Here is a 26,567-nt window from a genome sequence, read left to right on the forward strand (position 1 = left end):
ATCCATGGGTCCAGGAATCAAGGGGTGGAAATGGGAGTGGCACCACACACTATTACCCTTAGTGACCCATTAGGAAAATTTTTGCTTCCTGTCCCTGCAACCTCAAACTTTGCCGGTCTACAGGTTTCAGACCTAAAAGGAGGAGTGCTGTCACCAGGAAACACAACAATGATTACACTGAACTGGAAGTTAAAACTGCCACCTGGCCACTTTGGGCTCCTCTTACCTCTGAATCTACAGTCAAAGAAGGGAATTACTGTACTCGCTGGGGTGACTGATCCTATCAAGGGGAAATAGGACTGCACCTATATAATGGGGGTAAAGAAGTTTGCCTGGAAACAGGAGATCATCTAGGGTATCTCTTAGTACTGCCATGTCCTATGATTAAAGTCAATGGAAAATTGCAACAACCCAATCCAAGCAGCACTAACAATGGCCCAGAATCTTCAGGAATGAAAGTTTGGGTCACCCCACCACACAAAGAACCACAGCCAGCTGAAGTGCTTGCTGAGGGTAATGGAAACATGGAATGGAAATGATAGTGGAAGAAGGAAGTGATAAATAAGAACTTTGACCACATGACCAGTTATAGAAACAAAGACTATAGTGGTCATGGATCTTTCTTCCTTATTTCATTATGATGATAGTATATGTACACAAAATTAATTTGTCTTCTTCCCCAAATTTTCCCTTTAGCACATAACAAGTTGTATCCATTTCATGTCATAATATTTGAAGATGTCAAGTTCGAGGGTAAATATTACCCAAGAACTTGCACCCTATGCTGTATAGAATTAATGCATTTCCGGTTGTATGCAGAAGAGTCTGTTAGCCAGAAATATACATATATTCATGTCTGCTATTGTTTTTACTTAGAGACTAAGTATGGTTTAAGTTAATGTGTATGGATGCAGAGTTGAAAAGGGATGGACTGTGATAGGCTATTGTGTCAACTCGGCCAGGTAACTGGGCCCAGTTTTTGGTCAAGCAAGCACTGGGCTAATTGTAATACAAGGGCATTTATGGACTTTAGTCACCATTGATTTTACTGCAGTGGTAAATCATAGATAGCTGGTTAAAATTACATCAACCAGGGAGATTGCCATCAGCAGTGATGCTTAACCCAATCAGTTGAATCTCTTAAAAGGGAAAGTGATTCTAGCATTGAGAGAGAATTTCCCAGCTCTTCTTTGGACAGCCACCATCTCCCAGAATTCATCAAGAATCTTCATTGGGCTCTCATCAGAACTCCTGGTTATAGGCTGCCTGCAGAACTTGGACTTGTGCATCCCCACAGCTGCATGAGAGACTCAGAAAAATCCCTTATTATTGACAGATATTCCTTGTTGATTCTGTTTCCCTAGAGAACCCTGACTAATAGAGCTAGTGATGTTATCTTTTCATGTACTTATTTGCCCTCCATATACCCTATTCCATGAAATATCTGTTGATATCTTTGGCCCATTTTCTAATGGTATTGTCTGCTTTATTACTGTTGAATTTTTTAAAAATTTATATTCCCCACCCCTGCACCCACCCCCACCTTGCTGTTTTTGCTGTCTGTGTCCATTTATTGTGTGATCTTCTGTATCTATTTCTCATTTTTGTCTTCTCATCTTTCTCCTCTAGGATTCAGAGGGTTTCAATCCTGGGGACCTCTGATACGGAGAGAAGTTCCCTTGTCAATTGCACTACCTCAGTTCCTGGTCCTTGCTGTGCTTCACTTTGACACTCCCCTTTGTCTCTCTTTTGTTGTGTCATCATCTTGCTGCATGACTCACTTGCACGGGCACTGGCTCACCACACAGGCACTGGCTCACCACACAGGCACTGGCTCACCATGTGGGCACTCACATGGACACTTGGCTCACCACACAGGTACTTGGCTCATTGCATTGGCACTGGCTCACTGCAAAGGTAGACTCACTGTGCAGGCACACTTTCTCTTCATTTTCACCAGGAGGTCCCAGGAATCAAACCTGGGTCCTCCCATATGGTAAGCAAAGGCCTTATCACTTAAGCCACATCTGCTTCCCTTACTGTTGAATTTTGAGAGTTCTTTATATATTCTACATATGAATCCTTTGTCAGATATGTTGGCAAATATTTTCTCCCAGTCAGTTGTGTGTCTTCATCTTTTTAACAGGGTCTTTAGCAGAACAGTTTTTAAATTTTGATGATGTGTAATGTAGATTATGTTTGGTGTCATGTCTAAGACTCTTCATCAAGCTCTAGATCCTAAAGAGTTTTTCCCATGTTATCTTTAAACTTTCATAGTCACATTTAAATCCTCAATACATTCTGAGTTAATTTTTGTATACTGTGAGGGTTAGGTCAAAGCTCATTTTGGGGGTCGTATGGAAATCCAAAGCCATTTGTTGAAAAGACTATCCTTCCTCCACTGAATTGCTTTTGCACCTCTGTCAAAAATAATGTGACCATACTTTTATGAGTCAATTTCTGGGTTCTCAATTCTGTTTCATTGATCTATATGTCTGTTCCTTCATCAACACCACACATTCTTGATCACTGTAGCTATCTAATAAGTGTTGAAATCTGTATCTTAGCTTGTCAGAGTTGCTTTAACAACAGGATTTATTGCCTTGCAGTTTGGAGGCTAGCAGCCCAAAATCAGGGTATTGGCAGGCCATATCTTCTCTGAAAGGAGAAGCATTCTGGTGGTGGCTATCTGAATGAATCTCTGCCTCTATTGCAAGGTAACCTGTCTCTTTCTGTCTCCTCCTGTGGTTTCTACTTCCATGTCCAAATTTCCTTTGCTTATAAGGACTCTAGTCATACTGGATTAAGGCCCACCCTGTTTCAATGTGGCCTCATCCTAATAAGATCTTCAAAGATCCATTTGCAAATGAGTTCACACCCAATGGCCTAAGGGTTAGAACTTAAACATGTCTTTTGCAATGAGTGATTTCTTTCCTTTATTCTTATTTCTCAAAATTACTTTAGTTATTGCAATTCTTTTGCCTTTCCACATGAATTTTAGAATAATATAATCTAATAATCTATATCTACAAAAATCTTGTGGGGATATTGATGGCAATTCCATTAAACCTTTATATCAATTTGGGAGGACTGGCATCTTTGCTTTATTGATTCTTTCAACCTATGAATATAATATGTTTATTTACTTAGATCTTTGATTTCCTTCATCAGCATTTGTAGTTTTCAGCATAAAATCTCTGCACATATTTTGTTAGATTTACACTTTTCTGATGTTTCTTTTGACAACTGTAAATGGTGTTGCATTGTTAATTTTGCTGTCCATGTGCTTAATACTAGTATATAGAAATACAATTGAATTTTTATGTTGATCTTGATGCTGCAACTTGATTGAAGTCATATTATACCTAGTTTTTTGTTTTTTTTTTTTTAATTTTGGGCATTTTCAACATAGACAATCATGTTATCTGCAAAAAAGACAGAGGTTCTTCCTTTCCATCTATGTGCCTTTTATTTGCTTTCCTAGTTGCCTTGGCTAGAATGTTTACAACTGTTTGAAGAGCAGTAGTAAGAACATATATCCTTGCCTTCCTCCTAATCTCAGGGGATAGCATTCATTCTTTCATAATTAAGTATAGTGTTATCAATCAGATTCTGTAGATGCTCTTTATCAAGTTGAGGAAGTTTCCCTCTAGTCTTAATTATCTAAGGTTTCATGAATGGATGTTGGATTTTGTCAAATAATTTATCTGTATCAATGGATATGATCACATGATTTTCCTTCTTTACTCTGTTAATATAGCAGAATATATGGATTGAATTTCAAATGTTGATCTAGTTTTGCATCCCTGGAATAAATCCCATTGGTCGTGGAATCTAATTCTTTTTATATATTGCTGAATTATATTTGATAATATTTTCCTAAGATTTTTTGGTCTATATTCATGAGGGATATTGGTCTATAGTTTTCTTTTTTTGTACTATCTTTGTCTGGATTTGGTATCGATGTAATATTAACATCATAAAATGGATTGGACATTGTACTTTACTCTTTTACTTTTAGGAAGACATTGAAAATAATTGATATTAGGTCTTCATATACTTTTGTTGCAATGCTCCAATGAAATGTTCTGGGCCTGGGGATTTCTTTTTTTGTGAGATTTCAAATTATGAAATCTCATAATTTATTCAATAGGCTTACAGGAAATTGGGGGGTAGAGGAAGGTTGTGAGCTGATGCCTACATGGGTGTAATCTACAATAAAGTGAAGGTAAGTAGTTGTACAGGGAAGGGATAAGACGGCGGCATAGGGATACTATTGGGTGGGGCATTGCAGGCATGAGGAGGGCTAAGATTGGGAGGATGGGTCAGATGGCCCAAGGAATTGGGGGAGGGTTGTGGGGAACAGCTGAACATGGGAGATTTTTGGGTATGTGGTTGAAACTATAATGTTGAGAAAACACTTTTTAAAATATAATAAGGAAGGGCTTTCTGCTTAAGGTGTTAATGGAGGACATCTGGTAGAAGGGCAAGCTTCTAGAGAGTGTGTGAGTGCTCATCTTGTCATAGTGTGTTACATCATTGAGTGGACACCCATACAATGTGTGGGAAGGTGTACTCCCATCCTGGGGAGGTCTGATGTTCTGAAACATAGGGAATTGTGTCTCTCAAGAGAATTGGTGGTTCACAATGGGGTAGGACAGTCTACAGTGTCAAGCCCTCAGCATTGTTGAAAGTATCTGTGAATCTAATCCGTCAAGCACTGAAGCTTGGCTGTCGTTGTCGGGCCTCAGAGGAGGGGGAGTGAGGAATAGAATAGATGGAAGCAGGGTAACTGGGGGGCAATGGAAGTGATCAATAAGATCATGCAATGATAGATATAAGACATGTTAAACTTTACCAAAAATGTATAAAAGTTTATAGGCTAAAATGTAAACCATAATGTAAGCCAAAATGTAAGTAAAAATTTAGAAAATTGTACAGTCTAAAATATGAACTGTAATGAAAACCAAAATGGTAGCTATGTTTCAATATCTGTACATCAGCTACAGCAAATATAACATGAACATGTAAAAAGATCATTACTGGGGAAGGGAGAAAAGGGTCTAATGTTGGATATATGGGAGTTCCCTATATTTTATATGTGACTTTACTGAGATCTAAAACTTTTTTAAAGGCAAAATTAAAAATAAAAATAAGGATGGAGACACTGAGGAATGAAAAAATTGCCTTGCCACTGTACATACAGGGCAACATCTATTATAGTGATGAAAAGCTCAACTTCAAAAACAAAGTTTTATGATATTTTTCATTTTTTAATACTCCGATTTATTTTTTAAATGATTTTGGTTTTTCTAAATTAGTATGTATTCCATTTCTAATCTTTAAACGTATCATTATTTCATTTTCCTACTAATTGAATTTGGCAATATATTAGGCTTAATTTTTGAAGAAGTTTTGGATCACAGAGGAGTTCAACTATGGCAGGGGAGGAAGACTGGTATTGGGTGTTATTGATGGGGGACACATGGTTGGGAGGGAGTTCTCCAGGGCACATACACAGGGTATATAAAAATGTTCAGGAATTCATTGGGTATTTTCATAGTAGTTAGAGTTACAAACGACAACTGAGGGAGTGCTGAGTTCCTAGCAGGGGAGCTCTGTCACATTCCCCAATGGAAGAGCAAAAACCCCCCAAGTGCAAGGGCAAAGAACAGTGAAGAAGGATGCTCTAATGATGAGCCCTTGATACTGATGATTATGCTTAGGAGCCTGTGTGCCTGAAATTTCAACTAGGCTTAGAGCTGCAGGTTACCTAAGAGTTACCTCCTGAGAGCTTCCATGTTGCTCAAATGTGGCCACTCTCTAAGCCAAAGTCTGCATGTAAATGCATTAAGTTCTCCCCATTATGGGACATGACTCCTGGGGATGAGCCCTCTTTGTTCCGTGGGATTACTACCAATCACTCCCTGGTGATGTAACTAGAAAAAGACCTTGAATAAAAGAGGGAAATGGTAAAGACAAATAAGTTTATGTGACTAAGATATTCAAAAAAGAATCAGGAGGTCCTCAGAGAGGTTGCATTTACGCACACCTCAGCAGGATCCCAGAGACAGCCAAAGCAGATACAACCCTAGGTACTGGTGCTCCTGAAGGCTATAGAAACACAGGTTCTACGGTCATGGCAGATGGCTCTGGAGTTCTGAGCCATGTCAGTGGGTCCTACTTTGGAATTTGTGTTTCTGAGTGTAATGGAGTTGGGACTCAGATGTGACCTTTCTACACATGCCTCTTCTGTCACTTTCACTGAACTTGTGGTTGGCTCTGGGCTTGGTGGATACTCAGAGGAGACTTGAATCTCTGGACTGCCCATGTGCCAGCTGGGCCCTGAGCCTCAGCATAGTTGCAACTCATACTCTCTGGTTCATTGGACTTACCTAGGTCAGCTAATGGGGAGGTGAAGATGGTCAACACCACACAAGGGAACTTAGAGTGCCTACAACTCCAAGCAGTATAATCACATCCATCAACCATGTGGGATCTAAGTGCCCTCTCGATTTAGCGGTGGAGTGGACATCACCATCCCAGAGTCCACAGGATGAAGGAATAAAACATGGATTAGATTGGACTTGTTGGTATTCTACTATAGAACTATTGTGACTAGTAATGGAAGAAATTGTAGCATTGATGTGGAAAAAGTGGCCATGGTAGTTGCCGAGGTCAGGGACAGGGAAGGAGAGATGTGATGTGGGGGCATTTTCAGGATTTAGAGTTGTCCTAAATGATATTGCAGGGACAGAGTCTGGACATTATATATCCTGCCATAACCCACTAAATGTAGTGGGGGAGAGTGTAAACTACAATGTAAATTACTATCCATTTGGTGCAGCAATGCTCCAAAATGTGTTCACCAAATGCAATCAATGTGCCACAATGATGAAAGAGTTTGTAGATGTTGGGGGAGTGGGTGGGGTGGGGTGTGGGGTATATGGGAAACTCATATTTTTTAATGTAACATTTTTTGTGCTCTATATATCTTCAAAAATACAATTAAAAATAAAAATAAAAATAGTTATAGAGTGTGACAGTTTGAGATTATTTTTGTGAATCCCAAAAGGAGAAAGTTCATGTTCATAATCTAATCTATTCTTCGGGGTGTGATATCCTTTGATTATATTGGTTTCAGTTGAGAGGCCCTTGATTACATTACCTTTTAAGATTAGGGCTTTGATTGGATCACATCAGTAAGGCATGACTCATGTTGAATCCCTGACCCCTTGTAGGCCAATATAAATGGCCACTCAGGAAGGTGCAAGGAAAGAGGGAGCTCTATAATTTTTGATCCTGGGGCCCCAGGGAGAGATGAGCCATTTGCCTGGTAGTTTGCAGGTGACCTTGGGAAGAGAACCAAGACTGATATAGAAGACCCAGAAAGAAACAAGCCCTATTCCAGGAGAGAGAGAGGAAGCCCTGAGAGACAAGCTCTATGCCAGCCTGTAGCTAAGAAAAAGGAAGCATAGAGGGGATTGTTGAACCCTAGCAGAGATCAGTGATAATTATGCTTCAACACGTGGCAACTGACTTTCATGAGAAAGCAACCTTTAGTTGGACTCTTTAGGGCCTTCTAACTGTAAGCTTTGACCCCAAATACCCTTTATAAAAGCCAACAAATTTCTGGTACTTTGTATCAGCACCCTTTTGGCAGACTAATACATAAGGCTATTCAAATTATCTATCTTATTTGGGTGAATTTAGTAGTTTGTTTTTGTAGAAATTTGTCCATTTCATCAAATTTGTTAAATTTACACATGTAGAGTTGTTTGTGGTATTCCCTTAGATGATAATTTGTAGTGATGTACCGCATAAAAAGATGTTCTTAAATTTAATACATTCCTGCGGGTGTGAACCAATTGTAAATAGGACCTTTTGATGAGGTTTCTTCAGTTAAGGTGTGGCCCATGTCATTCAGGATGGGTTTTCATCCTATTACTGCAGTCCTTTAGAATCAGAATGAAACTCAAACAGACAGAGAGAAAGCCAGAGGGAGCACCCAGAAGATGAACATCAACAGGACCTAAAAGAGAGAGACCAGGAGATGCCACCATTTACCTTGTCATGTGTGGTGATTTGAAGCTGCATGTAACCTAGAAAACCATGTTATTAAATCTAATCCATTCTGGTGGGTGTAAACTCATTGTAAGTAGGACCTTTTGATGAGGCTACATCTGTTAAAGTGTGACCCACCTCATTCAGGTTGGGTGTGATGGTTAGGTTCATGTGTCAACCTTGCCAGGTAATGGTGTCTGGTTTTTGGTCAAGCAAGCACTGGCCTAATTGTTATGGTGAGGACATTTCATGGACTTAAATAATTTTAATAAGTTGTTTGTTTTAATGGCTGATTACATCTACAATCTACTGAGGAATTTGCCTTCAGCAATGAGAGACATCTCATCCAATCAGTTAAAGGCCTTAAAAGGAGAAGAAACAATTTCAGAAGTCAAAAGAGGGAATTTCCATCTCTACTTCAGCCAGCTAGCTTCTCCTGGAGAATTCAACAAAAATCTTCATTAGAATATGTACTCATGTATCATCACCATCATGTGGGACAATTTTATAAAACCTCATAATATTTACAGATATCTCCTCTTGCTTCTGTTTCCCTAGAATACCCTAATACAATGGGTCTTAATCCTATTACTGGAGACCTTTTTAAGAGAATGAAATTCAGACAGAGAGATAAAGTCATGGAAGCAAGAAGCTGAAATCAGTGGAACCTGGAAGAGAAGGGAGAGGCCAGCAGATGCCACCATGTGCCTTGCCATGTGGCAGATAGGTCAAGGATTACCAGTAGCTGGTCTTTGGGAAGGAAGTGTCACCCTGATGATACTTTGATTTAGAAATTGTACAGGATTCTAACTGTGAGTGAATAAATTCCCATTATTTAAACAGAACTATTTCAAGGTGTTTTCTTTGAGTAGCCTATGAAACTAAATTAGATTTTGGTATCAGGAGAAGGGGGTGCTGCTATTGTAAAGACCAAAAATGTGGACACAGGTTTGGAATTGGGTAATGGGCAGAGGCTAGAAGAATTGTGAGGTGCTTGATAGAAAATGCCTAGATTGTCTTGAAGAGACTGTTGGTAGAAATATGGACACAAAAGGTAATTCTTATGAGGAATTAAGGGGAAATGAAGAACGCGATATTGGAAACTGGAGGAAAGGTGACCGAGGTATTAAAATGGCAGAGAACTTGATGAAATTGAGTTCTGATTTTGGATGGAAGGCAGAATTTGAAAGTGATGAACCTGGATATTTAGCTATGGATATTTTCAAGCTAAATGTGGAAAATACAGCCTGGTTTTTCCTTGCAGCTTATAGTAAAATTTGAGAGGAAAGGGAAAGACTGAGAACTGAACTCCTGGGCATTAGCTGAGAATTGAACTCCTGAGCACAATGGAAGTAGAAACTGATGGTTTGGAAAATTCTGAATTTCTGGAAAACACATATTCAGAGACTAATGCTCTATGTGAGGATTTAACTAAACATAGAGCCAATCATCCATTTCAGTTTAAGTTAGGATTGGAGGTACAGGAAGGAGATGTGGAAAGTCTGATGGTTTGGACCCCTCTGTTCTCCCATGCAAAACTGACTACTTTTTTGCAAGATCTGTATGAATAAAACCACCATCAACCTGGACTAAAAGTAACAGGAATGGGACTGAAGGAAAAATCTCTTCCAAAGCAGAACCATGGAAGCTGAGGACCAAAAACCCCTTCTCAGTTAAAGATAGAAGGCCCACCCATGTGTATGTAAAAGGTGATATTGAGCCTGCTCTGACACTCAGAGAGGGGAGGCCTTCACCCCATTGTTTAGGAAGAGATCTCAGAGGTTAGAGCTTTTGTACCACGGATTGTTGAGAGTTGAGTCATTATTCCAATATTCTAAAAGGGTTGAGCTTCTGCTCCAGGGATTGTGGATAGTCTGACCATCACCTCAGTGCTTGAGAGAGTGTAGCCCTCACCACAGTGTTCTGGAAGAGCTCAGCCACTGTATGAGCACTTAGAAAATGTGGGGATCTGTTCCATCATGCTCAGAGGACAAAACACCATTCAACAGAAGACTCGAAGATCTTGAAATCTAATAGATTATGCTCTGCAGGGTTTCAGAATTATTTGTGACCCATAATTTCCTTCCAATTACTCCCTTTGGGAATGGAAATTTTTATCCTATGTTTGTCCCTCTTTTTTATATTGGAAGCAGATAACATGTTCTGTAGGTTTCACAGGTCCACAGAAAGAGAGTGGGGTGGTTTGAAATTCTTTTATAAATTCTAAAAAAGAGAAAGATTATGTTTGTGAACTAAATTCATTTCTGTGGGTGTGAGACCCTTTCAAATTGAACCATGTCAGTGAGGCATGACTTAGGTTGAGTACCTGCCCTCTTGCTGGGCCTGATATAAATGGAGACACACAGGGAAAAGGAACTCCATCAGATTTGATCCTGCCATATGAGAGAAAGGAGGTTCAAAGAGCAGAGGCACTGGGAGAGATGAGTGATACGCCTGACAGCTTGCAGTTGAAATTTGGAAGTGGAGCAGCCAAGCTGGAGAGGGGAGGCCTAATAAGAGGCAAGCCCTATGCCTATTGCTCACAGCTGAGCTCTCTGAGACAGTACAGGCTGAAGGGGAAAGCATGGACCTAGGCAGAGATCACCTGCCATCTTGCTTCACCGTGTGGCAGCTGATTGTGGTCAGAAAGCACCTCTTATAGTACCTTGAGTTGGACTTTTCATGGCTTTGAAACTGTACGCTTTTACCCAAATAAACCCCCTTTATAAACATCTGGTATTTTGCATTGGCAGCCCTTTGGCTAACTAAAACAGGGGACTTGTGAACCAGGACAGACCCAGAGCAAACCTATAACCAATTTTGATGAGACTTTGTGCTTACCATGGCTACCGAAATAACTTAAGGCTTTTGGGATGCTGTGATGGAATGAATGTATTTTTCATCCAGAAAGAACATGTCTGTTTTGGGGTCAGAAGGTGGGGTATGGTGGTTTGGAGAAATGTACTATAAAAAAAAAAGTTCTTAAATCTAATCCATTCCTGTGGTTGTAACCCATTAGAACTTTTTGATGAGATAACTTCAGTTAAAATGTGGCCAAGACCAATCAGGATGGGTCTTAATCCTATTGCTGAAGTCCTTTGTAAGCAGAATAAAATTTAGACAGACACAGAGAAAGGTCAGTTGGAGCAACCAAAAGCTGAACATTAATAGAACTCAGAAGAGAAGGCAGAGACCAGCAAATGCCACCATTTGCCTTGCTATGTAACTAGCTAAGGACCAAGGATCACCAGCAGCCAGTCCCAGAATGCCACAGTCCTCATGGAGAAAGCATTGTCTTGATTTGGGATTTCTCCTCATGTAAAAACCATCAGGAAATAAATCTCCATTGTTTAAGCTGACTCGCTGCATAGTATTTGCATGAGCAGCCAATAAGAAACTAAACATCTTATTATCCTTTTGACATCTGTGGGGTCTGTGGCCATTATCTCTGCCTCATTTGTCATAATCATTAATTTGTGACATCTCTCTTTTTCCTTTCTCAGTCTTACTGGTAGTTTGTCCATTTTTTTCTAAGAATGAACTTTGTGTTTCATTGATTTTCTCTACTGTTTTTCTGTTTTCAATTTCATTGATTTCTGCTGTTATGGTTACTATTTTCTTCCTTCTGTTTGTTATGGATTTAGTTTGCTCTGCTTTTTTTGATTTCTTGAAATGGGAGCTTAGATTATTGAGTCAAGACATTTCTTTTGTTCTAATTTAAGGATTTCTTCACTGTTTTATATGCATCCCACAAATTTTGATATGTTGTACTTTCATTTTCAATCAGTTCAATGTATTCTTTATTTCCCTCTTCGATGCATACACTTAGAAATATGCTGTTTAGTGTCCAAGTTTTTATTTTCCTGTTTTGTTACAGATTTCTTGCTTTCTAGTTTGATTCTATTGCTATCAGAAAACACATTCTGTATTTCAGTTCTTTTAAATCACTAATGGTTTGTTTCATGCCCTGGATATAGTCTATCTTGGTATATGTTCCATGAACACTTGAAAAGAGTATGTTTTGTTGATCAGTGAATGTTCTAGTGTTCTATAAATGTCAGTTAGATCCTGTCAGTTTATGATATTGTGGAGTTCATCTATAAAATCTATTATATGTCATATATATGTATGTATCTATAATCTTCTATAATATTCTTTAAAAATTGCCAATTTTTTGTCTAGTTCTATCAATTGTTAGAATGTGAAGTCTCCATCCATAACTGTGAACTGTGGATTTCTTTATTTCTTTCTTCATTGCTAAAAACTTTTGCTTCATGTATTTTGCATTTGTTTGGTGGATACATGCTTAGGATTACTATGTCTTCTTAGTGGATTGATATTTGTAATTAGGTAATGTTCATCTCTACACTTACTAAATTTTTTGCTTTGAAGTCTACTTTCAATGATATTAATATATTCATTTCTGCTTTCCTTTGATTAATGTTTTCATGATGTATCTTTTTAAGTACAATATACTTATATCATTATATTTGAAGTGAGTTTCCTATAGGCAGTGTGGTAGTTTGAGGCTTTTGTGGACCCCCCAAACTATGTTTTTAAATTAATCCATTCCTCTGGGTGTGAACCTACTGCAGGTGCAGCATTTTAATTACATTCATTAAGGGCCATTTGATTAAATTACTTCAGTAAAGCATAGGGATGGGGTGAGTCTTAATCCTCTTACTGGAGTCCTTTATAAACATATCTAGAGAGAGGTTCCAGAGACAGAGAGAAACCTCCAGATGCTGAGAAAGTCCCAAAGCCAGAAGGTGAAATTAACAGAACCCAGGAAAGGCCACAGAAGCAGAGAAAAAGTTGCAAAGACAGAATCCCCCAGTGACTGAGAAAGTGGGTCCTAAAGGCTTCAGGCTAGAATTGGCAGAGTGCAAAGGCACAGAAAGGGGAACTCACAGAGCTGAGAGAGAAATCCACAGATGGAACAATGTGGTGGTTTGATATGATTTATGAATTTCAAAAAGAGATATTTGATTATGTTTGTAAACTGGTCTGTTGCTCTGGGCATACCATTTCATTGTATTAGATTCAGCTGAGAAGTCTTTGATTAAATTATGTTACAATTAGGGCTCTGATTCAACTATGTCATTAGGGCATGCAGGGTTGAGTTCCTGTTCCCTTGGTGGGCTCTATAAGCAGACGCTCAATCAAGAACATGGAAGTAGATACACAGAGAAGAACAGAGAGAAGAACACAGAGGAAGAGAGACCGTTCTACAGACATGGCAGAGTCCCCAGGAAGAGAGATGAGCTTGATAGTTTGCAGCTGAAGAGAAGAGAACAGGTCAGAAGCCCTGAGAGATGAGCCTTATGCCAGCCTGCAGCTGAGATCAGAAGAAGCTGGGATTATGGAGCCTTAAGAGGAAGAAGGAAGGTTGAAGACATCACCTGCTATCTTGCTTCAACACATGATAAATGATTTGGGGTGAGAAAATACCTCTTATTGTACCTTGAGTTTGAGTCTTTAGGGCCTTGTGACTGTAAGCTTCTACTCCAAATACATAATCTTTAAAAAAAACAACAGATTTCTAGTACTTTGCATCAGCACCCCTTTTGACTAATACAAGCAGTTAGAACCTGAAAGTGACAGAGATGCCATCATGTCCTGCTGTATGACAAGAGTCCAAAATCACAGGCAGCCAACCTGCAAGGAGAGAACTTTGCCTGATACCTTGATTTAGACATTTTTCTCAGCCTCAAAACTATAAGCTTATAAATTAATAAATCATCATTGTAAAAGTCAACCCATTTATGGTATATTCCCTTGGCAGCCTTTATCAAACTAAAACAGGTAGCATATACTTGAGTCAAGTTTTTTAAATCCCCTTGGCTAAATATGCTTAAATCTCCCATTTTAGTGTTCCTTTGGTTTTCTCTGCTATTTATCTCCTTGATTTTTGTTTTTTTTGTGTGTGTGTTTTTTTGTTGTTGTTGTTGTTTTTTGCTACATTCCTGTTGCTGGGTTACTTGACTATTTTTTAGAATTCCATTTTTACATATCTTTAGAGTTTTTTAAATGAATCTCTTTGTAATAGCTGTTTTGTACCCCTCACAAAGACATGTTCAAACTGTAATCCTCAATCTTAACATCAAGTTCCATTAAGGTGATCCTATTTGGAAAGAAGATCTTTTAAAAAAATGGAATTTTATTTTGATGAAAAACTTGAGTTTATGATGAAATTACACTTTATTTTCCCATCCTAATGCTTAAGAAAAAAATTAAAAAGAGGATCTTTAAAAATGTTATTAGTTAAGATGAGGCCAAACTGGATTAGGATAGGCCTTAATCTAATATGACTGGTATCCTTAAAGGCAGAGGAAATTTAGACAGATTCAGAGAGAAAGAGAAAGAGATGACAGCCAAGTGATGGAGGCAGAGATTAAATTATGCCATAAGCCAAGGAATGCCATGGATTACTGAGAAGCCACTGCCAGAATCCTACAGAGTTCAGAGGAAGAAAGGCTCTGCCAACACCTTGATTTGGACTTCTAGCCTCCACAACTGTGAGACAATACATTTCTGATGTTTTAAGCCATGCAGTTTGTGGTACTTTGTTATCACAGCCCTAGGAAACTGAGACAATAGCTTTTTCAGTGGTTGGTTTAGGTATTTTATTTACATAATCTATCACAGTCTACTAGTGTCATTTTTTATGAGTGAAGAGTAGAAAACCTCCCTCCCTTTACCCTCCTCCATCTATATCATTATGAAATATTCCCTCTACATATACTAAGAACCACATTAGACAGTATTATATTATAGCTTCCAAATTCAAATATGGTTTAGAAAACCCAAAGGAAGGAAAATGTTTTGTATTTTAGCAATAGTTTTTACTCTGCCATTTTTCCTTCCTTTCTGATATTCCAACTTTCCTTCTTCTATCATTTCCTTTCTTTTTAGAGAACTTCCTTTAGCCATTCTTTCAGGGTAGATTTACTTGTGAAATTCTTTTAGTGTTCTTTCATCTGAGAATGTCTTTATTTATTCTTCATTCTTGATGGATATTTTTCACTAAATATAGAATTCTGAGTTGACAGCTCTTTCCCTACAGTGCTTAATAAATGTGCCAATTCCTCCTGGCCTCCAGAGTTTCTGATGAGAAATCTACTATCATTGAAATTGTTTTCCTTTGTAGGTAACGTTTTGTATCTCTTTGATTGATTTCAAGATTTTTTGTTTGTCTCTAGTTTTCAGACAATGACTATGAGTTTTGATGTGAATTTCCTTGGGTTTATCCTGTTTGGGGTTTATTCAGTGTAGCACTTTTGTATAACTGATGAATTCCAAAAAGAAATATTGGATTATGCTTGTAATCTGATCTGTACCTGGGCAAGATTGAGTTATGATTAAGGTGTGGCAAAGAACAGAGTTGAGGGTTTCTGATGCTGGACTTTTGATGTTGGAATTTGATGCTGAAGGCTTAAGCTTGAGCCCCAGGAAGTCAGCATACAGAGGAAGGAGAAGCCAGTTCCAGGAAGAAAGAAAACTTGAACCCAGAGAAAAGCAAGCCCCAGGAATGTAGGAATCCAGGAAGCTTGAAGCCTCTCAGACATCAGCAGTCATCTTTTTCTAAGTAGACTTTGGTAAGGGAAGTAACTTATGCTCTATGCCTGGTATCTGTAAGCCCCTAGCCCAAAGAAATACCCTTTATAAAAACCAACCAATTTCTGGTATTTGGCATCAGCACCCCTTTGGCTGACTAATAGAGAACTTGGTACCAAGGAGTGGGGAAGTGTTTTTGCAGTATCAAAATGCTGGAATGGTTTTATAAATGGGTAAGTGGTATTTTTTGGAGGAACTATAAGATACTTGATGGAAAATGCCTAGAACACTTTGAAAAAAACTGTTGATAGCAATATGGATGCTAAAGATATGTTTTACGATGCCTTCGAAGTAAATGATGAAACTATTATTGGAAACTGGAGGAAAGGCGATCTGTGTTTTAAAGTTGCAGAGAACTTAGCAAGATTAACTCCTGGTGTTTTATGGAAGGCAGATTTTGAAAATGGCAAGCCTGGGCATTTACCTGAAGAACTTTCCAAAGTAAACCTGGAGAACGTGGCTTGGTCTGCTTGCAGCTTAGAGCAAAATGGCAGATGAGTGGGATAAGCTGGTAACTGAATTGTTGGGCACAAAGAAAACAGAAACTGATTCTGAAAATTCCAAGCCTCTGGAAATCAGGATCCCAGATGAACGTGCCCCACTGAAGGACTTAACTAAACATGGAATTTGTAAATCAGGATGGAAGATGTAGTTATGTAGGAAAGACTTGTGGAAAGTCTTACTGTCTGATGGCTTGGACCCCTCCTTCCTGCACGCTAAACCAACAAGATTTTTGAGAGAGATGTATGAACAAAACCACTGCCAGTCTGGAATAAAAACGACATGGAAAGGAGAGATTGGAGGATAAACAGCTTTAAGAGGAAAACCACGGAAGCTGAGATCTGGAATTAGGACATTACCTTGGGCCAAGAGAGGAACCCCACCCATGTGTACAGAGAAGGTGAGTTTGTACCAGCAATTGAAGAGGGTGGATGTTACCACCCAATGTTCTGGGAGAATTTTGCTGCCCCAGGGAACAAGGAGGGTGGAGCACATTCCCCAAAGATCAGGGCAGTTAAGGTCAGCACCCCACAGTTCTGAGCCGGGTGTACATGTCCCCCAAAGGTTAGGGAAGGCCAGGTGGTTAACTCATTGCTCTGAGAGGGTTGAGCCTGTATACCAAAGATTGGGGAGGGAATGTTGCCTTCACATCACTGTACCTGGGGGGTTAAGACTCTAACCCAAAGATAGGGTAAGGTGTGGCAATCACCCCAGTACTCTTAGAGGGTGAGGTCTGGAGCTTGGTAGACACCCAGATGCTTGATGAGGGTGGAACCAAGAAAATGGCCATTGGGCAAGACTGTGGAAAGGGTGGGTTGTCATAAGGTCCTAAGGAGAAGAAACCATCATGTTAATAATGACTCTCAGACTGAAATTGAATGCAGGATGCCCTGCAGGTTTACTGAACTGTAGAGAACCCATGACTCATGTTTCCCTCCCAATTTCTCCTTCCTGTAATGAAAATGTTTATCCTATGTCTGTCCATTTGTATTGGAAGCAGATGAGTTGTTTTGTAAGTTTCAGAGGTCTATAGCAGACAGAGCTTTACCCCAAGACAAACTGTATTTCTTTAAATTGATTATAATATGATTTAGTACTTGCCTTGTAACTGATTTAAGGCTTTTTTGAATATTGTAATGACTTTTTGGAATTCAGAGGGTGGAGTGTAGCAGTTTGATATAATTGATGAATTACAAAAAGAAATATTGGATTATGCTTGTAATCTGATCTGTACCTGGGCATGATCGAGTTATGATTAGGGCACTGAGTCCCCATCCCTTGGTGGGGGTGGGGGTGGGGGGATGGGACTCAGATAAAAGGCATGGTGAATGAAAAACAGAGTTGAGGGTTTCTGATGTTCTAGTCTGATGCTAAAGACTTAAGCTGGAGCCCCAGGTAGTCAGCAGGCAGAGGAAAGAGAAGCCAGCCCCAGGAACAGAGGAACCTTGAACCCAGAGAAAAGCAAGCCCCACAAAGGTAGAAACCCAGGAAGCCTGAACCCTTGCAGACATCAGCAGCCATCTTGCTCCAAATAGACTTTGGTGAGAGAAGCAACTTATGCTTAATGGCCTGGTATCGGTAAGCTCCTACCCCAAATAAATACCCTTTATAAAAACCAACCAATTTCTGGTATTTGGCATCACACTCCTTCGGTTGACTATTACACTTAGCTTCTTGAATTTTTGGGTGAATGTTTTTTGCCAGTTTAGGGTGCTTCAGTCATTATTTCAAATGCTTTTTCAGCTCCATCCTCTTTTTCTTCTCCTTCCAGGATTCTGATGACAAGAACGTTTGTCCTTTTGTTTTCTGTCTCACAGGTCCTGTATCATTCTATTTTTTTTTTTAAGTTTAATTTAGCTCTATTGTTCATATTAGGTTATTTTTATATTTCTATCTTCAAATTGTCAGATTCTTACCTCTGTCCCCTACATTTTGTTGTTTAGCCCAACCACTGAGGATTTTTGTTTTTTGTTTTTTTGTTTTGGTTATTGAATTTTTCAGTTCTAAAATTTCCGTTTGGTTTTTCTTTGTTTTATAGTTCTTTGCTGAGACTTTCTTTTTATTTGCTAGATTGTTCTATTTTTTCCATTTGTTTCAAGTGTGTTGTAATTCCTCATTGAACCATTTTTATGATGGCTGTTTTAAAATCTTTGTCAGATAACTCTAATATGTGCATCATCTCAGTGTGTTATGAATTTAACCATGCCCATCACAAAGATATGTTCAAGTCCTAACCCCCAGTCCTGTGAATGTGAACCCATTTGTAAACAGGATCTTTGAAGATGCTATTAGTTAAAAGGAGGCCTAATTAAATCAGGGCAGCCTTAATCCAATATGACTGGAGTTCTTATAAGCAGAGGAAATTTGGACATAGTAGAAAGAGTAAGAGACAAGATAGAGATGGCCATGTGACAGAAGTAACGCTTGAGTTATGGATTAGTGGCAAGCCACAGCAGAACACTAGAGACTTCAGAGAAAGCATGGTCATGGCAATACCTTGCTTTTACCTTCCAAAACTGTGAGACAATAAATTCCTGTGTTTTAAGTTCACCAGTCAGTAGGATTTGTTATAGCAGCCCTGGCAAACTAAGACAGCATCTGTTGATTATCTTTTCTCTTTGAAGTTGAGATCTTCCTGGTTCTTGGTATGGTGAGTGAATTTTTATTGAAACCTGACTATTGGAGTTATTATGTTATGACACTCTAGACCTTATTTAAATCTTAGGTTTTGGCATGTTCTCTCTGGTACTCTACTGGCAGAGAATGGAGGATGATACCACCTTAGTGCCAGCTGGGTGTAGAACTCCAGATTCTCCACTGGGCCTCTACTTGATATCCTGATGTGGGAGGGGCTTCGTGTTACTGCTGTGTTGGGATGTGAGTTCAACCTCCACCCTGGGCCTCCCACATCCCACCCCAGCTGGTAAAAGTATCTTTACTTGAATGCTTAAGCTTCTTATTAGGTACTTTATTATTATGACAGCTAGTCCTCTCCTGCACCACAGTGTTTTATTTCCTACGTCTTGATGGTCTGTCAGAAAAAAAACTTGCAGCACACCCTTCCCCCTTCCCTGCCAGATCTTGCATTTTTAAGTTGTGTAACTCTGGGTGAAGCACTTAACGTTTCTAAGCCTCCATTTTCCCAACTATAAAGGAAGAGTAAGAAACCACATCTCTCAGGTCTTGTTGAAACGAAAGTAGGCCAATGGGCCCGGGGCACCAGGTACTCAATAAACGAGAGTTCTCTTCTTTTTGTCCACTACAAAAGGAGAGAAGCAATTCTCCAGAGGAAGAAGCCATGGTGCTTCCCACCCACCTCCACCTCCATCCCTGACCATGTAGAGGAGACCTGTACAATCATTCAAGGGTTAAATCTCATAGTCAAATTCTTGTTTCTTAACTTGACACACTTGACATTCCCCTCCCCCTTAACCACCCCAGTTTCCTGCAAAATACTCCACGGAGACAGCCCGACCCACGCCATCCTAAAATGAGGGTGAGAGTTGGTGCGGGACTCGGATAGCCGAGGAGAGGTGAAGGAAGGCCAGGGTCGGCCCAGGCAGACAGCCTGCCTGGCGCTATTAAGTTCTAAGCAAGGAAAAAATCTTTGCGCCAAAGGAGCTCCGGGAGCGACGGGGCCTAGGACACCCGCAGGCGCCTCAGAGCAGCTGCTTCCCACCACCAGCGCTGCGACCGCTTCCCCAGCCCCTGTCGCCCCCACTCCCGCTTTCCAAGGGCGAGGTAGGAGAAGGAAAAAAGTGGTGACTGAGTGAAAGCAAAACACACACACACCCGAAGTGTCCATCTCTCTCACCACTAGTCTCAATTTTGTCTCCTTTCCTCCCCGCCCCTCCCCCACCTCACTTTGAAGTCTGGAATGAATAGACCCCTTCCCGGTCCTCCTCCTGGGCAAGCAGTACAATAGACACTTTAAAATTGGTAACTCAGCTCCCTCCCGCAGGGAAGGATACTGGGGGACGCGGAGGGAAGCCTGGGGAGAGCTGTGACGTGCCACTTACCTGATTTCTTTAATGCTTTCTAATTTGCACATGATTTCTTGCTCATCAGCCATGCTTTTCACTCCCAATTTCACGTCCCGAGAAGTGTACAGAAACGCCAGCCAAGGGATACAATAGACACAATGTAGCCACCTCCTCCGGACAGAGGGCTCTGAGCCTGTGCGGTAGGGGTTTGGAGAAATCTTGGGAGCTGTAGTCCTCAGTTCTAGGGCGAGCCAGGCAGTCCCAGGAGCTGCAGGACTACAACTCCCAGAAGGCCAAGAGAGACATGCCTGCCTCTCTTCTTGCAGCCGCAGTTCAAATCAATTTGTCACAGATAGTTATGTCAAAGGTTGTGAGGAGTGCAAGGGAATGGGGATATTGGTCTGACCTGTGCGTAAAAATAAAGGAGAAAAATACTCCAAAAGGCAACTGGGATATAAGAGACGCACCCATTCACACTCTTCCGTGGGCCCTCATGCCTAACCAACCCCCAAAAGGTTAGCTCAAGTCGCTAATTAATCCATGCTATGGAACTAGAGAAAAAGCCTGCAGAGGAATTAGCGTTTAAAACGATGATGTTCTGCCTGACGCTTTTGGCATTCAGATGAAGGTGGGATGGGGGAGGGGAAGCGGGGTGAAGGAGGAGGGGGCTGCAAAAGCTGAGGGCAGAAGAAGGAACCCCATTCCTTCCAGCCAACCATCCATTCAACAAACATTTACTGAGTTCAGATTTTGCCAGTCAGTAAGGGAGGTACTGAAGGCTTTAGGTGAGGCAATGATAAATAGAAGCTAGTCCTTGCCTTTGAAGAGTTGGAGAGATGGAAAGGTAACACATTAATTACAGTGCAGTGTGGTGTCCTATTAAACAGGAATGGACAAGGTGCAGCCTGAATAGAGAAGATGTAAGTAAGCCTCAAAAGGTGAATGATAATTTTCCAGACCAGAGGAAAGATAGGCTTTCCAGGAGTGGGCACAGCACACACAAATGTGTGGAGGTGAAAGAAAGGAAAGGACCAAGGGTATTTGGAACATAGGGTTCATATATAAGGTGTAGTGGTGGGAAAGAGAATAGGAGATATATCTAGATAAAGTAGGTTGGAGCCTGATTGTGAAGTGCATTCAATGTCAGACTGAAGAGTTTGGATGTGGCATTGAAGCTGTTTAAATTTAATGTATAAATGGGTTCACAGTCTAATTTTAAAAGTAAGTTTACAAATATCTTCTCTTTCAAGCCTCACCACAACACCATTTCACAGATGAAGAAACCTAGGCAAAAAGAGGCAAAGGACTTATCCAAGGTTAACTAACTTACCTAGCCCAGAGTCAGGACTCCTGACTTATGACCCTGTGTTCTTCCCATGAGCACACATGGCCTGTAACAACTTGCTGCTGCCCCATGGAATCCAAATACCTGTTACTTCAGCCAGAGGGTTCATCCAGGGTTCACTCTGAGCCTGCAGAGTGCCTAGCATGTTCTGTGTTCCCAATCCATGGACATTAAATGGAGACATCAGATATCTGTTAGTTAGTCTTGGAAAAGGGGCCTTGGGAGCATCTGGAGCTTGGAAAAGGGTTTGTGCTATTTATAATTAAGGTATTGAGTAAAGGAAAGGGTCCATAAGCTGTTTAGCTTCGATGGGTCTGTCTTGGATCCTTGATCTCTTTGAGGACAGGTGTCTCACTCATTGCTGAGTTGTAAGAACCCAGGCTAATAATGAGAGGGAGGAAAAAGTTGCAAAAAAAGAGGAGACTAGAGAAGAAAACCATAGCTTTCTACCCCTTCTACTGAAGCAGCACTTAAAAATGTCTCTGAGCCAGGCTAGTGGCCTTCCCATACTAATTTTCAGTGAATCAAGACTATAATTGATGAGAGAAGATTTAGGAGTTGTGTTAGCAATGATTTTTAATGCATGATTTTATTAGGAACTGATTGATTTGAGAAGGCAGGAATGAAAAATGTTAGTTCAATCAGGGCCAGCATTGCTCTTATTGCCAAGAAACCGGTAACAGGAGAGCAGAGTATACTAGGATGGATACTATATAAAATGTGAGAAATTAACGAAAGAGAAGCCAGCAAGTCTCTCACCGACATGATTATATTTTCAGAGACTAGATCAGCAGTTAGGACTTGGAAGAAGAAATCTAAGGTCTGTGAGTACACCATAACAGGAGATATCATCATAGTCTTGGGAAATGGGGGAGGGGCGAGTCAAGGTGGAGCTTCATGTAGGAAGAGGCTTAAAGGAAACAAGACGGGAAGGGAGGAAAGAGCGAAGAGCATTTCTCATGGAGAGAACTAACAAACGTGTGTGGCAGCCCTAGGATAAGAAGGAGCACTTTTAAGGAGCTGAAAGAAGGCCTGTGAAGTGGAGTTTGGGGAGTAAGCAGGCACTCCTGCACAATGAGGCTGGTGAGGGAAGCACAGGTGAGAGCCTACATGAAAGCACTTAAGGATTTTGCTCTCTCATATGAAGAGCAAAGATAAATCATTGAGCGATTTTAAGCAGCAGGGATGAGACATGATTGGATTTGCATTTTGAGAAGATCCCTCTGGATGCATTGCATGTCCCTAGAGCAGTAAGAAGACTAGATGAGTAGTTACAGAGCTTGGATTTGAGAAGTGGAGGTAGAAATGGAGAGAAGTGAATGTACATGAGAACTATTTAGGAGATATTTAGGAGGGAAAAAAATGACAGGATTGGTGGTAGATTAGATATAAGGAAGAGCAGGAGATATCAAGGATGCCTTCAGTCGTGCAACCAGCTAAAAATTATGTATTGGGCATTTAACATGTGCCAGTCATTATTCTAGGTTCAGAGGCTAAAGTACTTTGCATGTATTAATTTAGTTTAGTCTTTGTAATAACCCTGTGAAGTATATACAATTATTACCCCGATTTTACAGAAGTAGAAGGTGAAGCACAGGGTGGTTATGTAACTTTCCCAGAGTCACACAGCTAGTAAGCAACAGAAATACAATTTGAATTTAGACAGTCTGGCTCCAGAAGCCATGCTTTTCATCATTATGCTGTATTGCTTCCCTAAGATCCCTGTCCTCATGAAGTTTATATTCTAGTGGAAGGAGCCAGATAATAATAATAATAACAGGAAAGAAAAGAAATGAATATGATAATTTTAGGTGGAGATAAGACCATAAAGAAACTAAAATAGGATAATGGGATAGAGAATGGTGGCAGAAGGGGAAATGTTCGAGGTGGGTTATTCAGAGAAGACAGCTCTTCAGAGATGACATTGGAGTAGAAACCTGAGAAGGAGGCAGCCATGCAATGATCTGGAGGAAAAGTGTTCTGGGCAGAGGGAACAGTCAGGGTAACAGGAATATCAGTGAAAAAGCAATTGCAATCGTCCAGGCAAGAGATAGTGGCAGCCTGGATTGGAGTGATAACAGTAGAGATGAAGAAAAATAGACTGACTGGAAACATATTATGGAACATATTACTGATATTAGTTCATTATGGGATAGGAGAATTAGAGAGAGGGAGGACACCTATGATGAATTTTGGATGTTTGGCCTGAGCAATAAGGCAGTGCGATATACTGAGATAGGAAAGAGTGGAGAATCATACAATGTTATATTTGGGAGGGCCCCTGTACATAGTACATAGAGAAACTGAAGATCAGAATTGAGTATCGACCTGCCTGGGATCAGTGAGTTAGAGGCAGAAATGGTTGATCCCATTTTTCACACTCTCCCAGAAACTTTCATCTTCCCCATCTCTTCAATTTATCTGACCTGACAATTGTTGTAATGGGGGATAATTGAAGTCTTACCTAAGATTCCCCCAGTAAATTGTAGTTCTGGGTTATTAGCATATAATTTTCATCTGCCTACATAGAGTGTGCTAGGTATTCTCAGGCAGTATTTCAGCTAAACTGAGATTCTTACTATTTGTGATGGCTTTGTGTCACTGAAATTTTGCTCCTCTGTTCTTTCTCACCTACCCAATGTCACTGACCTAGATCTCCCATTTGCAAAGAGTAGGGAATGAAGAAGATCTGGGGTTGGGAGTAGGGGAGCCCCACTTTTCCCCTCTCTGAGTCTACTCTACCCTACTAAGAGGGGGAAGCGGACTTGGCACAGTGGTTAGGGCATCTGTCTACCACATGGGAGGTCTGCGGTTCAAACCCCAGGCCTCCTTGACCTGTGTGGAGCTGGCCCATGCACAGTGTTGATGCACGCAAGGAGCGTAGAGCTGGCCTATGCAGAGTGTTGATGCACAAAAGGAGTGCCACCCCCACGTAGGGGAGCCCCACGTGCAAGGAGTGCGCCCCATAAGGAGAGCCGCCAGGCGCTAAAGAAAGTGCAGCCTACCCGAGAATGGCACCACACACACCCAGAGTTGACGCAGCAAGATGACACAACAAAAAAAGAAACACAGATTCCGGTGCCGCTGACAACAGACATGCAGTAAATAGACACAGAGAACAGACAACCAGGGCGGGTGGGGGGAAGGGGAGAGAAATAAATAAATAAATCTTTAAAATAAATAAATAAATAAATAAATCCTACTAAGAAATATTTTACTTCTTGGGGATTGAATCATGTCCCCCACAAAAAAACGTATTCAAGTCCATTTTCTAAGCCACCTAGGGTCCTATATCATTTGTTTCCCTGTGTCATTTATCCCCCCATTCCCTAGTAGGTGTGAGTTATTTAACCCATCTGCTTTTGCTTTATCCTATATTTCCTGTTCTAAATGATATAGTCATTTTCTCATTTCCTTGAATGTTCTCCTTATGACTTGTTCCCACAGCACTTGCTTTCTGGTCAGAAGAGATGAGAAATTATGTGAACAACTGCTTTTGTTGTGTATTCGTATCTTAAATAAATCTATCCAGGTTTTATAAATCCAGAAGTGTTTTCAAGAATCAGCTTCCATGAAGAGATGGACTAAGGAAAGGAGAATTGTGTTCAGTGAGTGGCTATACCTCTAACCAGTTGGAATGATATTAAGTCAAACATCTCTTGATCTCAGTTTCCTCATTTGTAAAATAACATCATACGTGAAAATGAGTTCTAGGGCTTACCTTAGCACTGATATTCTGTGATTCTACTTTTTTCTCTTTTCACAATTTTATTTTTTTAAAGATACATAGCTCACACAAAATGTTACATTAAAAAATATAAGAGGTTCCCATATACTCTACTCCCACACCCCCCACTCCTCCCACATCCACAACTTCTTTCATTAACCCACTGAATGGAATGGATATGTAAACTATAATCCATGCTGTGTAGCAGTACTCCAAAATGTATTCATCAAATGCAATGAATGTACCAGATATGCTTTTAAAATTTTATCAATTTACAGGAAGCATTTGCTACCAATCCTCTCCTCATTTGTTTCTCATTTACTCAGAATCACTCAACCTGGAGGAAGAGGCTTTGCCATCTATGCCTCAGGCAGATCTGTTCCTTTCTTTGGGCTTCAGTTCCACTATCTATAGCTTGAGGGGATTGGGCTAGCTGGACTGGTGTTCTAGCTCTGCTGTTTTGGAATTCTATGATGCAGTGCTGTGATTGGGTATCCCTTGGGAAGTTACCTGGATAAGTAACTTTTTAACTTTTCTACATCTTTGGATATTCCGCTTCCCCAAAACACAAAAGTTGGTAATGGTCAGAAAAATTTCCAAGACTTGTGTGTTCACCTGCGAGTGAATAAGTTTGCTGCAAACCAAATTCTTTCACCTATATGATTTCATTTTTTTTTATTGACTTTGTAATAATATTACATTAAAAATATATATGTGAGGTCCCATTCAACCCCACCCCCCCACCCCCCCCTCTCCCCCCCCAACAACACTCGTTCCCATCATCATGACACATCCATTGGATTTGGTAAGTACATCTTTGGGCACCTCTGCACCTCATAGACAATGGTCCACATCATGGCCCATACTCTCCTCCATTCCATCCAGTGGGCCCTGTGAGGATCCACGATGTCCGGTGATCACCCCTGAGGCGCCATCTGATTTCATTTTTGCTGCAACTTCTCTGAGCCCTCATTGACCTCTATGGTAGCAAAGCAGTAAGCTGACTGCTGATTTCTGTGCTGCTGCCCAGGGAGGAGGTAGTCAGAACCATGTTCACAATGAGATGGGGTTACTTCACTTGGCTTTCAAGTCACAGCACCACTGTCACCGACTTCTCTCAGTGCATTTCTCCTTCTTTAACTCCTTTACTTTCTCCTGACTCCAAAAATAGAAGCAATCTCCTCAAATTACTGTCATCCAATCTCTTTTGCTGCTTTCTCCCTTACAGAACTGTAACCCCTCCTCCATTTTCAACTTTCATCTCTTTGAGGGTGGCCAAAACTGTATGCCTGTCTCCAATCTCTTCATTGACCTTCAGATCCTCATTTCT

The 26,567-nt window shown here is 40.4% G+C and overlaps 1 protein-coding gene across 2 annotated transcripts in view; it reads right to left on the minus strand.

The window, feature by feature from the left end:
* Nucleotides 1-26,567, minus strand: part of ZC4H2 (zinc finger C4H2-type containing) — a 129,284-nt gene that overhangs the window by 18,373 nt on the left and 84,344 nt on the right. The window contains exon 1 of one of the 2 annotated variants that reach the window (XM_004479505.4): nucleotides 20,202-20,388. The exons of the other annotated variant lie outside the window; for it this stretch is intronic. Within the exon in view, the coding sequence (XP_004479562.1) occupies nucleotides 20,202-20,254 (53 nt within the window). The 5' untranslated portion in view covers nucleotides 20,255-20,388. Of the gene's footprint in view, nucleotides 1-20,201; nucleotides 20,389-26,567 lie in introns of those variants that run through there. 2 annotated transcript variants of the gene reach the window in all.

Source organism: Dasypus novemcinctus, chromosome X, assembly GCF_030445035.2.
Source record: "Dasypus novemcinctus isolate mDasNov1 chromosome X, mDasNov1.1.hap2, whole genome shotgun sequence".
NCBI lineage: Eukaryota > Metazoa > Chordata > Mammalia > Cingulata > Dasypodidae > Dasypus > Dasypus novemcinctus.